The 18,845-nt window shown below is 43.0% G+C and overlaps 1 protein-coding gene across 1 annotated transcript in view; it reads left to right on the top strand.

Annotated features, from left to right (window-relative positions):
* LOC109918713 (tubby-related protein 4-like) overlaps positions 1 to 18,845 on the top strand; it is a 576,781-nt gene that overhangs the window by 437,561 nt on the left and 120,375 nt on the right. Inside the window, exons 12-13 of the mRNA XM_048600969.1 lie at positions 12,585 to 12,729; positions 13,150 to 13,243. Coding sequence (XP_048456926.1) covers positions 12,585 to 12,729; positions 13,150 to 13,243 — 239 coding nt within the window. The remainder of the gene's footprint in view (positions 1 to 12,584; positions 12,730 to 13,149; positions 13,244 to 18,845) is intronic.

Here is an 18,845-nt window from a genome sequence, read left to right on the forward strand (position 1 = left end):
CTGTGAGAGAGAGAGAGTGTGTGTGTGTGTTGGTGTGTGAGAGAGAGAGAGTGTGTGTGTGTTGGTGTGTGAGAGAGAGAGTGAGTTTGTGTGTGTATTTGCGTGTGAGAGATTGTGAGAGAGTGTGTGGGTGAGAATCTGTGTGCGAGACAAAGTGTGGGTGAGAGAAAAAGTTTGCGTGAGCGAGAGTGAGTGTGTGTATGTGAGTTAGAGATAGAGAGTATGTGAGTGTGTTGTGAGAGAGAGTGTGATGTGAGAGAGAGATTGAGAGTACGTGTCTGTGTGTGTATGAGAGAGAGAGAGTGGGTTTGTGAGAGGGAGTACATGTGTTGGTGTGTGAGGGAGAGTGCGTGTGCTGGTGTGTGAGAGAGAGTGCGTGTGAGAGAGAGATTGATAGATTATGTGTGAGAGAGAGAGTGTGTGTGTATTTGTGTGTGAGAGATTGTGACAGAGTGTCTGTGTGAGAGAAGAAGTGTGTGGATGAGAGAAAATGTTTGCGCGTATTTGTGTGTGTGCGATTGTGAGTATGTGGCTGAAAGAAAAAGTGTTTATGTGAGAGAAATTGTGTGTGTGAGAGAGAGTGTGTGGATGATAGTGAATGTGTGTGTGTGTGTATTGGTGTGTGAGAGAGAGAGAGAGAGCGTGTGGATGATAGTGAGTGTGTGTGTGTATGTGTGTGTGTTGGTGTGTGTGTGAGAGAGAGTGTGTGGATGACAGTGAGTGTGTATCTGAGAGAGAGTGTGTATGTGAGCGTGAGTGTGTGTATGCGAGAGGGTGTGTGTGTGTGTTGTGTGTGCGAGGGAGAGATAGAGAGTATGTGTGAGAGAGTGTTATGTGAGAGAGGGAGCGTGTGAGAGTGTGTGTGTGTGAGAGAGAGTGTGGGTGAGGGTGTGTGAGAGGAGAGAGAGAGTGTGTGTGAGCGTGTGTGTGTGTGTGAGAGAGAGAGGGAGAGGGTTTGAGAGCGTTATGTGTGAGAGAGTGAGTGAGTGTGTGTGTATTTGTGTGAGAGAGATTGTGAGAGTGTGAGAAACTGTGTGAGAGACAAAGTGTGTGTGAGAGAAAAAGTTTGCATGAGAGTGAGTGTGGGTGAGAGAGTGTGTGTGGGTGACAGAGAGAGTGTTATGTGAGCGAGCGAGAGAGTTATGTGAGAGAGAGAGAGTGTGTGTGCGTGTGTGATGTGTGAGTGAGAGAGAGAGATTGAGAGTACGTGTCTGTGTGTGTATATGAGAGAGAGAGTGCGTGTGTATTTGTGTGTGTGTGTGTTTGTGTGAGTTTGTGAGAAAGTGTGTGCGTGAGAATGTATGTGTGTATGAGAGTGTGTGTGGATGAGAGAAAAAGCATTTGTGTGTGAGGAAGAGTGTGTGTGTCTGGATGACAGTGAGTGTGTGAGGGAGAGATAGAGAGTATGTGAGAGAGAGAGTGTTATGTGAGAGAGAGAGAGAATGTGTGAGTGTGAGCATGTGTGAGAGAGAGTGTAAGTGTGGGTGTATGTGTGTGTGTGTGTGAGAGAGAGAGAGAGAGAGTGTTTGTGTGTGTAGAGTGTATGTGTGAGAGAGAGAGAAAGTGTGTGTGTGTGAGAGAATGTGTGTATGCGAGTGTGTGCGAGAGAGAGTGTGTGTGTTTGTGCGACAGAGAGTGTGAGTGTGTGTGTGTGCGCAAGAGAGTGAGTGTGTGTGAGAGTGAGTGTGTGTAAGAGAGAGAGATAGAGTGTGTGTGTGTGTGAGAGAGTGAGAGAGAGATAGCGAGTGTGTGTGTGAGAGAGAGAGAGTGTGTACGTGAGAGAGAGAAAGAGATAGATAGAGAATATGTGTGTGTGTGTGTGTGACTGTGTAAGTTTGTGAGGAAGTATGTGTGGAAAAAGTATGTGTGTTTGTGTATGAGCATGTGTGTGGGTGAGAGAAAAAGCGTATGTGTGTGAGAGCGTTAGTATGAGTGGATGACAGTGAGTGTGTGTGTGAAAGAGTGAGTGTGTGAGAGTATGCGTGTGTGAGAGAGTGCATGAGTGAGAGAATGTGTTTGTGTTTGACAGAGAGCGTGTGTAGGTGAGAGAGAGGAAGAGTCTTTGTGTGTGAGAGGGCGAGTGTGTGTGTGAGAGTGTGTGTGTTTGTGTGTGAGAGAGCAACTGTGTGGGTGAGAGAAAAAGCGTTTGGTGTGTGAGAGAAAAAGTCTTTGTGTGAGAAAAAGTGTGTACATAGAACATAGAACAGTACAGGTCCTTTGGCCCACAATGTTGTGCTGACCTATTATCCTACTAAGATCAATCTACCCTGCATACCCTACGTTTTACTATCCTCCACGTGCCTATCCAAGAGTCACTTAAAAGTCTCTAAAATATCTGACTCCACTACCAATGCCGGCAGCACATTCCACACGTCCACCACTCTCTGTGTGAAGAACCTACCTCTGACATCTCCCCTATACCTTCCTGCAATCACCTTAAAATTATGCCCCCTCGTAATAGTCATTTCGCCGTGGGTAAACATCTCTGACTATCCACTCTATCTATGCCTCTCATCATCTTGCAAACCTCTATCAAGTCACCTCTCATCCTTCTTTGCTCCAATGAAAAAAGCCCTAGCTCCCTCAACCTTTCCTCATAAGACCTGCCCTCCAGTCCAGGCAGCATCCTGGTAAATCTCCTCTGCACTCTCTCTAAAGCTTCCACATCCTTTCTGTAATGAGGTGACCAGAACTGAACGGGTTTTACAGAGCTGCAGCATAACCTCACGGCTCTTAAACTCAATTCCCCTGCCAATGAAAGCCAACACACCATACGCCTTCTTAACAACCCTATCAACTTGGGTCACAACTTTGAGGGATCTATGGATGTGGACCCCAAGATCTCTCTGTTCCTCCACACTGCTGAGAATCCTGCCATTAATCCTGTATCCTGCATTCAAATTCGACCTTCCAAAATGAATCACTTCACACTTTTCTGGGTTGAATTCCCTCTGCCACTTCTTTTCCCAGCTCTGCATCCTGTCAATATCCCCTTGCACCCACAACAGCCCTCCACGCTGTCCACAACTGCACCAACCTTTGTGTCATCGGCAAACATACCAACTCACCCTTCCACCTCCTCATCCAAGTCATTCATAAAGATCACAAAGAGCAAAGGTCCCAGAACAGATCCCTGCGGCACACCACTGGTCATGGAGCGCCAGGCTGAATACTTTCCATCTACTACCATCCTCTGTCTTCTATTGGACAGCCAGTTTTGTATCCAGACAGCCAAATTTCCCTGAATCCCATGCCTCCTTACTTTCTGAATGAGTTTACCATGTCGAACCTTATCGAATGCCTTGCTAAAATCCATATACACCACATCCACTACTCTACTTTCATCGATGTGTTTTGTCACGTCCTTAAAGAATTGAATAAGGCTTGTGAGGCATGACCTGCCCCTCTCAAAGCCACGCTGACTATTTCTAATCAAACAGTGCTTTTCCAAATAATAATAAATACTATCTTTCAGAATCCTCTCCAATAATTTGCCCACTACAGAAGTAAGACTGACTGGTCTGTAATTTCCAGGATTATCCCTATTCCCTTTCTTGAACAAGGAAATGACATTTGCCACCCTCCAATCTTCTGGCACTACTCCAGTGGACAGTGAGGACGCAAAGATCATTGCCAAAGGGGCAGCAATCTCTTCCCTCGCTTCCCATAGTAACCTTAGGTATCCCATCTGGCCCAGGGGACTAATCTACCCTCCTGTTTTTCAAGATTTCTCACACATCCTCCTTCCTAACAACCATCTGTTCGAGCATATCTGCCTGTTCCATGCTGTACTTACAAACATCAAGGTCCATTTCACTGGTGAATACTGAAGCAAAGTATTCATTAAGGACTTCCCCTACCTCCTCCGACTCTGCACACAAGTTCCCTCCACTTTTCCTGATTGGCCCTACCCTCACTCTAGCCATCCTCTTGTTCCTCACATAAGTATAGAAAGCCTTGGAGTTTTCCTTGATCCTACCTGCCAAGGTTTTCTCATACCCCCTTCTAGCTCTCCTAAATCCATTCTTCAGTTCCTTCCTGGCTACCTTGTAGACCTCTACAGCCCAGTCCGATCCTTGCTTCCTCAACCTTCCTTCTTCCTCTTGTCTAGGTGTTCAACATGTCTTGTCATCCAAGGTTCCTTCACCTTACCAAGCTTTCCTTGTCTCAGTGGAACAAATATATCCAGTACCTGTAGCAACTGCTCCCTAAACAACGTCCACATTTCTATCGTGCATTTCCCGGAGAACAACTGATCCCAATTGGTGCTCCGTAGTTCTTGCCTAATAGCACTGTAATTCCCCCTCCCCTAATTAAATACTTCCTCATACTATGTGCACCTATCCCTCTCCATGATTATAGTAAAAGTCAGGGAGTTGTGATCACTATCACCGAAATGCTCTCCCATCAAGAGATCTGACACCTGACCTGATTCATTGCCGAGCACCAAATCCAAAATGGCCTCCCTTCTATTCGGCCTATCTACATACTGAGTCAGAAATCCTTCCTGGACACACCTGATAAAATCTGCTCCATCCAAACTATTTGCACTTAGGAGGTTCCAGTCTATATTAGGGAAGTTGAAGTAGCCCATGACAACAACCCAATTACTTCTGCACCTTTCCAAAATCTGTCTCCCAATCTGTTCCTCAGTGTCTTTGTTGCTACTGGGGGGTCAATAGAAAACTCCAAATAAAGTGACTGCTCCTTTCCTGTTTCTGACTTCCACTCATACTGACTCTTTGGAGAAACCCTCCTCCACAACCTCCCTTTCTGCAGCTGTGATACCATCCCTGATTAGCAATGCCACTCCCCCACCTCTTTTACTTCCCTCCCTATTTCTTTTGAAACATCTATACCCCGGAACATCCAACAATCATTCCTGCCTCTGTATGTGAGAGAGTGAGTGTGTGGGTGAGAGAAAAAGTGTTTGTGTGAGAGAGAATGTATGGGGATGACAGTGAGTGTGTGTGAGTGAGAGAGAGAGAGAGAACGTGTGAGAGCGTAGGTGAGAGAAAAAGTGTTTGTGTGAGACAGAGTGTGTGTGTATCTGAGACAATGTGTATCTGAGAGGGAAACTCTGCGTGTGAGAGAAAAAGCGTTTGCATGTGTGTGAGAGAGAGAGAGTGTGACTGAGCGTGAGTGTTGTGTGAGGGAGAGTGAGTGCGTGTGTGTGTGAGGAAGAGAGACAGAAAAAGAGAGAGATGGAGAGTATGTGTCTGTGTGCAAGAGAGAGTGTGCATGTGTGAGAGTGACTGTGTTTGTGTTTGAAGAGAGAGTCTGTGTGTGTGTGTGTGTCTGTGTGTGTATGAGAGAGTGTGTGCGAGAGAGAAAGTATGTGTGCGAGAGAGAGAGTTTGAATCATAGAATCCCTACAATGTGGAAACAAGGCCTTTAGCCCAACAAGCCCACACCGACCCTCAGAGCATCCCACTCAGACCCATTCTCCTATAACCCACCTAATCTATACATTGCTGAACACTACGGGCAATTTAGCCTGCACATGTTTGGACTGTGGGAGGAAACCCACGCAGGCACAGGGAGAAAGTGCAAACTCCACACAGACAATCACCCAAGGGTGGAATCGAACCTGGGTCCCTGGAGCTGTGAGGCAGCAGCGCTAACCCTGTGTGTGTGTGTGTGTGTGTGTGTGTGTCTGTGTGTGTGTGTGTGTGTGAGAGAAGGAGAGAGTATGTGTGTTTGTGGGTGTGCATGTGAAATTGTGAGAAAGAGCGTGCGCGCGCGAATGAGCATGAGCGTGTGCACGAACGAGCAAGTATGAGTGTGTGCGCGAGCGAGCGTGAATGTGTGCGCGAGCATGAGTGTGTGTGTATGAGAGAGTGTGTGGCTGTGTGTAAGAGAGAGAAACTGTGCGTGAGAGACAGTGTGTGTGAGTGAGAGGGAGATTGTGTGTATGTATCTGTTTGAGAGAATGTGTGTGTGAGAGAGCGAGTGTTGTGGGTGAAAGAGAAAGTGTTTGTGTGAGAGAGAGATAGGAAGTATGTGTGTGTGTGTGTGTTTGAGAGAGTGTATGTGGGTGAGAGAAAAAGTGTGTATGTGAGAGGGTGAGACAAATTTTTTTTGTGTGAGAGAGTGTGTGTGTGAGAGAGAGATTGTGTGAGCGTAGGTGAGAGAAAAAGTTTGTGTGAGAGTGTGTGTGTGAGCGAGAGTGTGGGTGTGTGTGTGAGAGAGAGAGACAGAGATAGGGAGTATGTGTGAGTGTGTTTGAGAGAGAGTGTATGTGTGTCTGTGAGAGAATGTGTGTATGAGAGCGTGTGAGAGAGAGTCTGTGTGTGTATACGTGAGAGAGTGTGAGTGCGTGTGTGAGAGAAAGAGAGAGATAGAGAGTATGTGTCTGTGTGTATGTGACAGAGAGTGTGTATGAAAAAGTGTATGTGTGTGTGTCTGTGAGAGAGAGTGTGTGTTTGTGGATGACAGTGAGAGTGTGTGGCTGAGAGAGAGTGTGTGTGTCTGTGACAGAATGTGTGTGTATGAGAGTGTGAGAGAGTGTGCTTGTGCGTGTGTGAGAGAGAGCAACTGTGTGTGTTTGACAGAGAGACTGTGTGTATGTGTGTGTGTGTGTGTGTGTGTGTGTGTGTGTGTGTGTGTGTGAGATAGAGAGAGAAAATCTGTGTTTGTGTGTGTGTGTGAGGGAGAGTGCCAGAGAGAGAGATAGATAGTATGTGTGTGTGCAAACACATTTGCTGTGAACAATGGTCTGTTTAAGGTTTGGCGGTTGTTTGAAAGCAAAAAACGAAGGTGTAGTGAAGATCTTTGCGACTTGCTCATTGTAATAGATAATGTGTTGAAGGCTGTGAAGAACATGCGTAATTTCTCTGCTCCTGGGAAGTACTGGACTTGACATGTATGCTCGAGCCATCAGGGATTGCTTGAATGCCAGCCTCATCAGCCGCACCCACAAGATAGCGCAAAATGTCACCCAAGCACAAAGCAATGTCATCCACGCTGTCAAGACCAATTGGCACATTGTCATCAAACCAGCAGACAAAAGAGGGGCCATCGTCACACAGAATAGATGGACTACTGCAAGGAAGTGTACAGACAACTGAACAAGGAACTCTACAGGCAAGTACCTGCCGATCCAACCAAAGAACACACGTGTGAACTGAACAGACTGATCAAGACTTTTCATCCACTCCTTCAGAGTACCTACGCACTCTCATCTCACATACTTCTCATGTAGGGGACTTCTACCATTTTCTGAAGATACACAAAGCCAACACACCTCCGTCCCATTGTATCAGGCAATTGGACCCCGTGTGAGAACCTCTCTGGCTATGTTGAGAGCATAAGAACAAAGAACAAAGAAAATTACAGCACAGGAACAGGCCCTTCGGCCGTCTAAGCCTGCACCAATATGCTGCCCGTCACAACTAAAACCCCCTACCCTTCTGGGGACCGTATCTCTCTATTCCCATCCTATTCATGGATTTGTCAAGATATCCTTTAAAGTCATTATCATATCTGCTCCCACTACCTCCCCCAGCAGTGAGTTCCAGGCACCCACCATCCTCTGTGTAAAAAGTTTGCTTCATACATCACCTTTAAACCTTGCTCCTCGCATCCTAAACCCATGGCCCCTGGTAACTGACTCTTCCACCCTGGGAAAAAGCTTCTGACTGTCCAATCTGTCCAATCTAACGATTACCATAGTGGACGTATTAGCGAGAGACGACATGGTTTTGTGAAGGGGAGGTCATGTCTCACTAACTTGGTTGTGTTTTTTGAGGAAGTGACGAAGATGATCGATGAGGGTAGGGCAGTGGATGTTGTCTACATGGACTTCAGTAAGGCCTTTGACAAGGTCCCTCATGGCGGACTGATACAGAAGGTAAAGTCGCACAGGGTCAGAGGTGAGCTTGCAAGATGGATAAAAAAAAAACTGGCTCGGTCATAGAAGACAGAGGATAACAGTGGAAGGGTGCGTTCCTGAATGGAGGGCTGTGACTAGTGGCATTTCTCAGGGATCGGTGTTGGGACCTTTGCTGTTTGTAATGTATATAAATGATTTGGAGGAAAATGTAACTGGTCTGATTAGTAAGTTTGTCGATGACACAAAGGTTGGTGGAATTGCGGATAGTGATTAGGACCGTCAAAGGATACAGCTAAATACAGATCAGTTGGTGACTTGGGCAGTGAGATGGCAAATGGAGTTTAATCTGGAAAAATGTGAGATAGTGCATTTTGGAAGGTGTAATCCAGATGGAAAATATACAGTAAATGACAGAACCCTTAAGAGTACTGATAGGCAGAGGGATCTGGATGTACAGGTACAAGGTCACTGGAAGTACTGGCGGAGAAGGTAGTCAACAAGGCATACGGCATGCTCGCCTTCATCGGCCAGGGCACTGAGTTTAAAAATTGGCAGGTAATGTTGCAGCTTTACAGAACCTTCGTTAGGCCGCATTTGGAATATTGTGTTCAATTCTGGTCGCCAGACTACCAGAAGGACGTGGTGGCTTTGGAATGGGTACAGAAAAGATTTACCAAGATGTTGCCTGGAATGGAGGGCATCAGCTATGAGGAGAGGTTAGAGAAACTTAAGTTGTTCTCACTGGAACGACGGAGGTTGAGGGGCGACCTGATAGAGGTCGACAAGATTATGAAGGGCGTGGAGGTTTCAGATTTCTTTTTTTGAATTCAAATTCCTCCATCTGCTGTGGCAGGATTCGAACTTGGGTCCCCAGAATGTTTCCTGGGTCTCTGGATTAACAAAAACCAAATTTGCTGGAAAAGCTCAGCAGGTCTGTCAGCATCTGTGAAGGAGAAAACACAGAGTTAACATTTCGGGTCCGGTGACCCTTCCTCAGAACTGAGGAAGTCCAGTTCTGTGTTCCCCAGTGTTTTCTCCTTCACAGATGCTGCCAGACCTGCTGAGCTTTTCCAGCAACTTTGGTTTTTGTTCCTGATTTACAGCATCTGCAGTTCTTTTAGTTCTCTGGATTAACAGTCCAGCAATAATACCACTAGGCCAATGCCTCTTGAAACCTATTGCACAAGGTACCTCCAGCTTCTGTCGCAACACTACAGATTTCTTACAGAAACTCAGCACCCAATCGAATCAGGCACATTCCTCATCACAATGGGTGTTTCAGCACCCTATACCAGCATCCCCCATGATGACAGCATCGCTGCAACAGCCTCAGTACTCAAAACCAACAACTGCTAATTTCCACACTCCATCCTACAACTCATCTGCTTCATCCTGAACCACAACATCTTCACCTTCAACAACCAGTTCTTCTTCCAGACACACGTAAGAGCCATGGGAATCAGATTTGCACCTCAAGATGCCAACATTTTCATGCACAAGTTTGTAAAGACTTCTTTGTTGCAAAGGACCTCTGACCAACGCTAAACACCAGATACATTGATGATATTTTCTTCCTTTGGACTCGTGGTGAGGAATCACTGAAACAACTACATCCCACCATCAGATTTACCATGGACTACTCTTTAGAATCAGTCCCATCCATCAAGGATGGATACCTGAACACCTCACTCTACTGCAAGCCTATGGATAACCTCACGATGCTGCACTTCTCTAGCTTCCACTCTAAACATATTAAACAAACCATCCCCTACGGACAAGCCCAATGCATACACAAGATCTGTTCAGGTGAGGAGGAACATGACAGACGTCTGAGGGTGCTGAAGGATGCCCTCATAAGAATGGGATACGATGCTCAAATCAAAGATCGCCCGTCCCAACGTGCCACAGTGAAAAATAGTAGTGACCTCCTCAGAAGACAGTCACGGGATACGACCGATAGGATACCTTCTGTCTTCCATTACTTGCCGCGAGCGGAGAAACTACGCCATGTTCTTTGCAGCCTTCAACACATTATCAATGACAATGAGCACCTTGCCAAGATCTTCCCTACACCTTCACTTCTCACCTTCAAACAACTGCCAAACCTTAAACAGCAAACTACCCAGCCTTCAAGACAACAATAAAAACACTATATAACCCTGTCATGGCAGCCTCTGCAAGACATGTCAGATCATCGACATGGATACTACCATCACACGTGGGAACACCACCCACCACATGCACGGCAGATACTCATGTGACTAAGCGAACGTTGTATATCTCATGCTGCAGGCAAGGATATCCCGAGGCATGGTATATTGGTGAAAACATGCAGACGCTACAACAATAGATGATTGGACACCGCACAACAATCGCCAGAAAGGGATGCCCCCTCCCAGTGGGGGAACACTTCAGTGGTCAAGGGCATTCGGCCTTGGATCTTTGGGTAACTGTCCTCCAAGGTGGTCTTTGGAATACACAACAATGCAGAGTCAGCGAGCAGAGGCTGATAGCTAAGTCGGGTACCTATGAGGACAGCCTCAACTGGAATCTCAGGTTCATGTCGCACTACAGGTGACCCCACCACACGATACACTGTCACACATACACACATACCCTCTCTCACACACACACACATTCTCACACACTCACACATACTCTCGTATACACACTCACATTCACACACTCTCTCTCTCTCCCTCCCTCTCTATCCCTCTCTCTCTCAAATATACACACGCAGTCTCTCTTTTTCTTTCCTTCCCTCTCATGCAAGCGCACACACACTTTCTGTCTCTCTCTTTTCCTCACACAAACACATACACACGCTGTCTTTCTCTCTCCCTCTCTCTCTCACTCACACACACAAATCTATGGGGTGAATTCCCATTTGCAGGTTTGTAATTGCAGATACATTCTATCTTGTTCAAAAAGCACACAATATGTAGACAGTCAATGTGGCATTTTACAAATTCCTATTTTGGAAATAAAACCAGTCCGGCTCCAAGTTGATACACAGCGAGATTCTAAACAAGGCCTCACACGTAAAATGCATTGTCTGACCTGAGGTGTTACCTCTGGTATACTGATAAGTCCTTTAGTTGTCTCGGGACAGTGACTTGAAAGAAATTCTGGGATTTGCATATTAATCCCTTCTAACTGATTAAAGATTTAACAGCCATCTTAGGTTTGTTCAACACATTTGCATCACTTTGATCTTTTGCTTGTAAATCCTGTGTCTGATGCCTCCTCTCTCACTGACACCTGAAGAAGGAGCAAAACTCCAAAAGCTTGTGTCTTCAAATAAACCTATTGGACTATAACCTGGTGTGTTATAACTTTTGACCTTGTCCACCTCTGTCCAACACTGGCACTTCCACATCATACACAACATGAGTATTAATTAACTCCCTTCTCATTGCACAATACCAAGTCTACAATAGTCTGCTCTGCAGTTAGTCTCACAACATACTCATCTGAAAAAAAAAAGTATATACATTCCAGGAATCCATCCACAACTATTATTATGTGCATGTTGTTTGCTTAATCTATGTCTAAATTAAAGTCACGTGATTACAGTAGCACCCTTGTGGCCTATATCTCAGTTCCTGTTTAATAATGCCTCCTACCTTGCTACCACTGTTTGGAGGTCTATAAACAACACTAGTTCAGTGTTTTCCACCTTTTGTTGCTTTATACCTCCGCCACACTAATTCCAAATCTAGATTTTCTGAACCAATATCCCTCTGATCTCATCAACAAAGCTACCGTACCTCCCTTTCCTTTTCGACTGCACTTACAAAATATTGAATATCCTTGGATATTCAGTTCCCAGCCTTCTTACCCTGCCACCATGTCTCTGTAATCGCAATGATTTTGTATTCATTTACAACTATTCGTATTGTAAACTCATCTATCTTAATACAAATGTTCCATGCTTCCAGATATGGTACCTTTTAGATTTGTCTTTTTAACATTTTTACACATTTTTCTCCCGTCATCCTTCTGCATTCGACTTTACTGAAGATCTATCTCTCTTTCATTTCTCGATATGCTTCATTTTCTTGTGTCTCCCTTCTCAGGTTCCTTTCTCCCTGCAGATCTAGTTTTAACCATCCTCCACAGTACCAATGAATGTCCCTACAAGGATTTTTGCTCCTGCTACATACATACATTCTATCTGCTCCAGAATAAGTCCCAGTAACTTTAAATCCCTTCCTCCTACATCATTTCTCCAGTCATGCATTTGTCTGATCTAATTCTCCTATTTCACTCTCTGGGGAACATAGATTTTAGTCCTAATCAAAAGTTTTGGTCCTGCAAGTATTTAGTTGTAGGAAATTTCTGCATACGTGATAGTGGATGCCAAGGATGTTGGAAGAAAAATCAAGTGGAGTGATTGATAGCAGTTGTTGTGAGAATATAATTGGGCGTGTCAAGATGAATTTTTTTAACAGGTGGTCCCCTTAAAGGGAGTGAGATTCAGTGCCAGTTTTCAGTAAATTGATTATGTACCAAAAATGAATGCATGTAACATTTTTGAAAGCATTTCATACGGCCTCCTGATAACTTGAAAAGCCATTGTTCTTCTCACTTTTTGGCTATCAAACTATGCCCCAAGTGTGATTCTAAATTTCATTTCAGCCAGGACAGCAGCAAGTTAAAATTAGCCGTAGTCGGTGAGGAATGTGAAAACTTTACAACTGTCACGTTTTTAGAAATGAAATGCTAATCCATTTACATTTTTCACCAGAATTAATCTCGATGCTAGAAAATCACCCAAACTTTCTCGACCTAGTCAGGAGATATCAAAGTCTCCACGACTACCAATTAGGAAACCTTCTATTGGATCCCCAAGCTTAACCCGGAAAGAATTTCCTTTAGAAGATGTCACTCAGGTATGAAACTGGATGGGTTTGTTTGATTCTTTACTAGAGTTATTCTTAATCTATTAAAGCTAAATATTGAGTGCAATTTGACTTTCAAAATCTACTTTTAGTAAGTACATATATCATGGGCAGAAGAACAAAAAATGAAGGGCTAAAGAACAAATGCTTACTTAAAATATTAACTGTAAATTGAATAATTGTCTAGACTTAAATTTTGGAACATGTGTTCAGATCCATAGCTGTTCTTGTTAGAGAATGAGCATTAGCCTCTTTAAATGCAGAATGAATGTTATTCATTGGGTTAATTGTAAGCTTGACTTAGGTCAACTAATATCAAGTTCAAATCAGTGCCTTTTTCTACAGATAATCATTAAAATTTAATAACAATATAACATAGCATTTTGAGAGAAAATATACCTGTTGTTTCAGCACAACTATCTTGCTCAAGTCACATCTAACATCTGGGGGACAAAGTTCAAGATTGTGGGACTGGCTCCATTTCTACCAAGTAATCTGGGTGCAGGTAGGAATTCAAAAATTGTTATGCTGCTTAGTAACAGGTTTGGTCAATGGCCCTGTAAAATTCACCCTATTAATGCTATGAATAATGAATTACATACCTTAAAATATAACAAGTTAGACCTAGTTGGTATAAAACTTTTATTCTTGTAATGTTGTCTCTAACGATGTCATGTAGACATACTAGTAGAGTTAACATGCCAATGGCTGTTTCACTTTTGATGAAAATGAGGGTGATAGTTGCAAAGCACCTTGCTCTGTGACATATGCAGGTCAGGAAAAAGGAGACAGTCGAGAGGGGAACTGTCAGAGTTTGAAACGCAAGTCCCTTTAAGGTTCAAACAGATCATCTCCAATGTTGATTGAAAGTAAGTGATGCTCAGTGGACTTTGTATTTAAGAGCTCAGTTCCGTGGATTGCCCTTGCTGGGCACTGCAAGTAACTTGATTAATTAAGAGTTCAGGTGATTTAGTGGTGTTAGATAATGGGTGATTTGGTGATGGGAAAAAGAAAACATTCAGTTGTGTTCAGTTCAAACACGTCTGGTTGTAAAATAAAGAACCCAATTCTTTGAAGGTTCTTGTGCTGCATCATTACTGTCCCTACCTCTGAGCCAAAAGACCCAGGTGCATCTCTGAACAGGTTGATTAGAAAATATATTTTAAAAAGAATTTAGTTCTTGAGGGTTCTTGTGGTGCAGTGTCCCTACCTTGGGTGTATCCCTGCCTCTGATCCAGAAGGCTTGGGTTTAAATCCTATCTGCTGCAGATCCTGAAAGCATCTAACACCTAAGAACAGGTTGATTTAAAAATAAATTCAGTTCTACCCAGTGAGGTGTGACTTCTGGATAGCGAAAGTTGGAAACCAATGTTTGTGCTAAGCCATAGACTTAGAATAAAACCCTTGTAAATCTCTGAGACTCTTACTGTTTCATTCAACATAAGGATATTTATGTGTTAAATGTGGTAGCAGAGGATTAACCTTGCATTCCTGTTTCTGGCAGAAGCAAAGCTCCCAGTGTTTTTTTTCCTAGAATGAAATGGCTGATTCATGCTGTATCATCACAAGTTAAGATTATCCAACAGTGTTTTCATAATTGGGGACATACAGGCAGTAGAGGAATGAGGTGGAGATTGCAGCCACTTCCTTAGCTGAAAAGAAAAACATGGCTTTGGCTTTATCCCTAACACGAAGGAGCAAAATAGAAATATTTTAGAAACTGGATGAAACAGAGCTGGATATTGAAAAGGGTTTGGAGATTCTAATACAACTTATGGACAGAGTTTACAAAAAGGCTGACCTGTTGAGTCAATCTTACATAAAGTTAATAACATGGACAATTAGTCCATGGAAAAAAATATCATGGTTATATAAAAGGCTAAAGACTAAATATTCCAGAACTTCTGGTCTGTACTAGAGTTTAAACTATTAGTTTTGTGCACAAAACTCATACACAGACCTTTATTTTTGACAGATGTTCAATTTCATGGTAATGACCATCTTTTTGAACAAATGGCTGCTGGATGAAAGATTAAGATTTGTAGGGAGAAAATCATTTCCAACTATGTGATTCAGAAAATGGAAGATTGTATGGTTACTGACTTTTAATGTCAAAGGGCCCTGGTTGCAAACACCTGTGTATGAATGGGATTGCTGAAAGACTTAATAGATTTTAAATCAAGGGAAATTAGTGTGATAGCCGACAACGGATGAATCCCAGAAATCCACAGGATTTCCACAATGACTTATTACTACCAGGAAATGTCCAAGAATAAGCATCAAGTATTTGAAGCAACTCATGAAACAGGTAGTTTTGAGGGTGAAAATATTGTGTTCATGGCCAAAGACTTAAGTTGATGACTAAGTATCTTAGCTTTTGCATCATTCAGCTGATGTATTAAGTCATGGCTGTACCTCGACAGAGTGTGACATTGATTGGCTAAACTGTTATTTGGAACCCCTGGGCAAAGCAAACAAAAACAGGGTCAGAGAATATGAAAGCTGTTCTCAATTCAAGGATGGTAATTCGTTACCATCTTTAAAGCAAATAGTTTTCCCCTGTGAAATTGCACAACAGCCTTATTTCACAAGTACTGAAGTCATCCAGCTTGACATACCATTACGCTGAATAAACCTTCAATGGAAAAAGCGAAAATGTATTTGGAGTCAAAGAATGATAAGGCATTTATGTCTGGTAAAGTGTTAAGCTTGCAATTTTTGGTATCTGGACATCATTGTCTTCCATTGAGGACTGTTTCCTGTCAATAGTCCAAGAAGTGTTACTGGCCTCTGCAGACGTGAGTCTAGCTGAAAAGATTACCAAATTGAAATCACAAACAATTTGCTGTTAAAATTACTGTTAAAGGGAGCTGGAGTTTTCAATAAAAGGATCCTGGTAATACAAATCACATCGCAATGTGATGTATGCACTGAATGTTGTAAGACAACAAGCCCAATTGTAAGTGTTTCTTTAGCCTGAGAATTTAATGACAAAACAATCATAGATCAGAAAATAAGGATTAAGTTCAGAATTTTGTTGATATGGTGGCCTGGTTTAACATCTCCACAGTGATTAAAATATAGGATGTATTATAGTGGACAAAGTCATGAGAATGAGGGTTAGCGCAGGCATTGAGTCAGCAATAAAATTCTTAATGCAAAGTATCGAATTTCAGAATATGTGTGCGAACTGTTGCAGAAAATCCATTAAGCAATGGCTTGTGTGAAAGAAACCATGCAATATTTGATGAGATGTTATGCAATATACTGGCAAATCAGCTGAACTGTAAGTTCAAATGGCACTGGCATAGGCAGTATATGCAAAAAAACCTTATAGATGGCTGGGGTTCATAGAGTCAGAGATCTACGGGACAGAAAAAGGTCCTTAAGCCAATTGCATCCACACCAGTCAAAAACAACCACCAAAATACTCTAACACTATTTTCTAGCACTTGGTACTTAGCTTTGGCATTACCAGTGCACATCTTTTTTCTATTCACAAGATGTGGGCATTACCGGCCAGACCAGCATTTATTACCCATCCCTAATTACCCAGAGGGCAGTTAAGTGTCAACCACACTGCCATGATCTGGAGTCACTTATAGGCCAGATCAGGTAAGGCTGACAGTTTCCTTCCATAAAGGACATTAGTGAACCAGATGAGTTTTTCCAACAATCAACAATGGTTGCACCGTCACCATTAGATTCCTAGTTCCAGATGTTTTTGAATTCAGATTCTACCATCTGCCATGGCAGGATTCAAATCCTGGTCCCCAGAACATTACGAGGGTCTCTGGATTAATAGTCTAGCGATAATGCCACGAGGCTATCACCTCCGCCTAACCCCTGTTAAATGTTATGGTGATTTCTGCCTCTTTCAGGCAGTGACTTGTGGATTCCTACCACCCTGTAGGTAAAAAGGTTCTTCTTCACATCTCTTCTAAACCTTCTGGCCTCTTATCTTGAACCAATGCCCCCCTGGTCATTAAACCCTGCATCAAGGAGAAAAGGTTTTTCCTGTCTATCCTATGTCCCTCATAATTTTATACATCTGAAGCGTATCCCCTCTCAATCTCCTCTGCTTTAAGGCAAACAACCCCAGTCTGTCCAATCTCTTGTCATAATTGAAATGCTTCAGCCTAGACAACATCCAGGTAAATCTCTGCACCTTCGCCATTGCTATAATATCTCTCTTATATTGTGAATTCCAGACCTGCACTCAGTACTCTAGCTCTGGCCTAACCAACATTTTATCCAGTTCCAGCACAATCTCCCTGCTGGTAAACTTTCTGGCTCAAAAGATAAAGGCAAGTGTACCAAATGCCTTCTTTATCCACCTGTCTTAAAGGACCAGTGTACGTGCGCACCCAAGTACCTCTGATTCTTGGTGCTTCGCAGGGTGCTAATGTTCATCATGTATTCCTTTGGCTTGTTTGTCTGCCCAAGTATATCACCTCACCATTTATCTGGATTAAATTCCATTTGCCTCGAATTAGCCCATCTGATCTTATCATAGGAACATAGCAATTAGGAGCAGGAGTAGGCAATTCAGCCCTTCAAGCCCACTCCATAAATTAATACGATCATGGCTGATCTTATCCTAGTCTCAATTTCACTTTCCTGCCTGCTCCCCACAGCCCTACACCCTGTTTTTCATCAGATACATATTTATTTATTTCTTGAACCTGTTAATTGATTCTGCCTCCATTGCAATCTGGGGCAGTGAGTTCCACAGATTCATAGCCCTCTGTGAGTAGTAATTCCTACCTTCTCTCCCTCTTGTTCCAGATGTCCCACAAGGGGGAACAGCTGTTCAACATCCATTTTATCAATTCTTTTTAGCATTTTACATATCTCAATCAGATCCACCCTCATTCTTCTGAACTCCAGTGAGTACAAGCCCAAGCTTTTCAACTGCTCCTTGTTCCTTTCATTCCTGTAATTACCTTGGTGAATCTCCTCTGAAATGCTTCCAGTGCCACCACATCCTTCCTCAAGTAAGGAGACCAAAACTGGATGTAATATTCCAGATGTGGTCTCACCAACACCTTATATAATTGTAAGAACACTTCTTTATTTTTATAATCCAATCCTTTTGCAATAAATGCCAGGATTCCATTGGCCTTTCTTATGATATGCTGTACCTGCATACCCACTCACTGTGATTCATGCACACAGATGCCTAGATCTCTCTACACTGACACACTTTGAATCTGCTTCCCATTTAAATAATCATTTGCCGTTTTAATTTTCTGACCAAAATGGACAATCTGGCACTTACCCGCATTAAACTGCATCTGTTAGATTTTGGTCCATTCTCCTAGTCTATCAATATTCATCTGTAAACTCTTTATCCCCTCATCACTGCCTGCTTTCCCACCTATTTTAGTATCATCTGTGAACTTTGCTATGTTACACTCTATCCCTGCTTGCAGATCATTTATATAGATTGTAAATAGTTGAGGTCTGAGAACTGTGCCTTGCAGCATTCCACTAGTTACATTTCGCCAACCACAGAAGGAACCATTTATTCCAACCCTCTGCTTTCTGTCAGTCAGCCAATCCTCTATCCAAGTCAATACTCTACCCTTAACCCACAGCGATCTAACCTTTTGGATCAGTCTTTTATGCGGCACCTTGTCAAATGTCTCCTGGAAGTGTAGATATACCATATCCACTGGATCTCCACCTTGCTAGTTACATCCTAAAAGAACTCCAGCAAGTTAGTCAAGCATAACTTGCCCTTTATGAAACAGTGCTGATATTGGTAAACTGAGTTTTGTTTTTCCAAGTTTTTTTTTGGTAAAACAAACAAGGGCAGAACTTATACAATTAAATGTAAGGCCTTAGGTAGTGTTGTAGAACAGAGATACCTAGGGGTTCAGGCACATAATTCTTTGACGTTTCCATCAAATATTGATAGAGTGGTTAAGAAGGCATTTAGCATGCTTGCCTTCAATGCTCAGACCTTTGAGTATAGGAGTTGGGATATTATGGTGAAGTTATACAAGATGTTGGTGAGGCCTCTACTTGAGTACTGTGTCCAGTTCTGCCGTCCTGTTATAGGAAGGATATTATTAAGCTGGAGAGGGTTCAGAACAAATTTA

This window comes from Rhincodon typus, chromosome 9 (genome assembly GCF_021869965.1).
Source record: "Rhincodon typus isolate 14 chromosome 9, sRhiTyp1.1, whole genome shotgun sequence".
Classification (NCBI taxonomy): Eukaryota; Metazoa; Chordata; class Chondrichthyes; order Orectolobiformes; family Rhincodontidae; genus Rhincodon; species Rhincodon typus.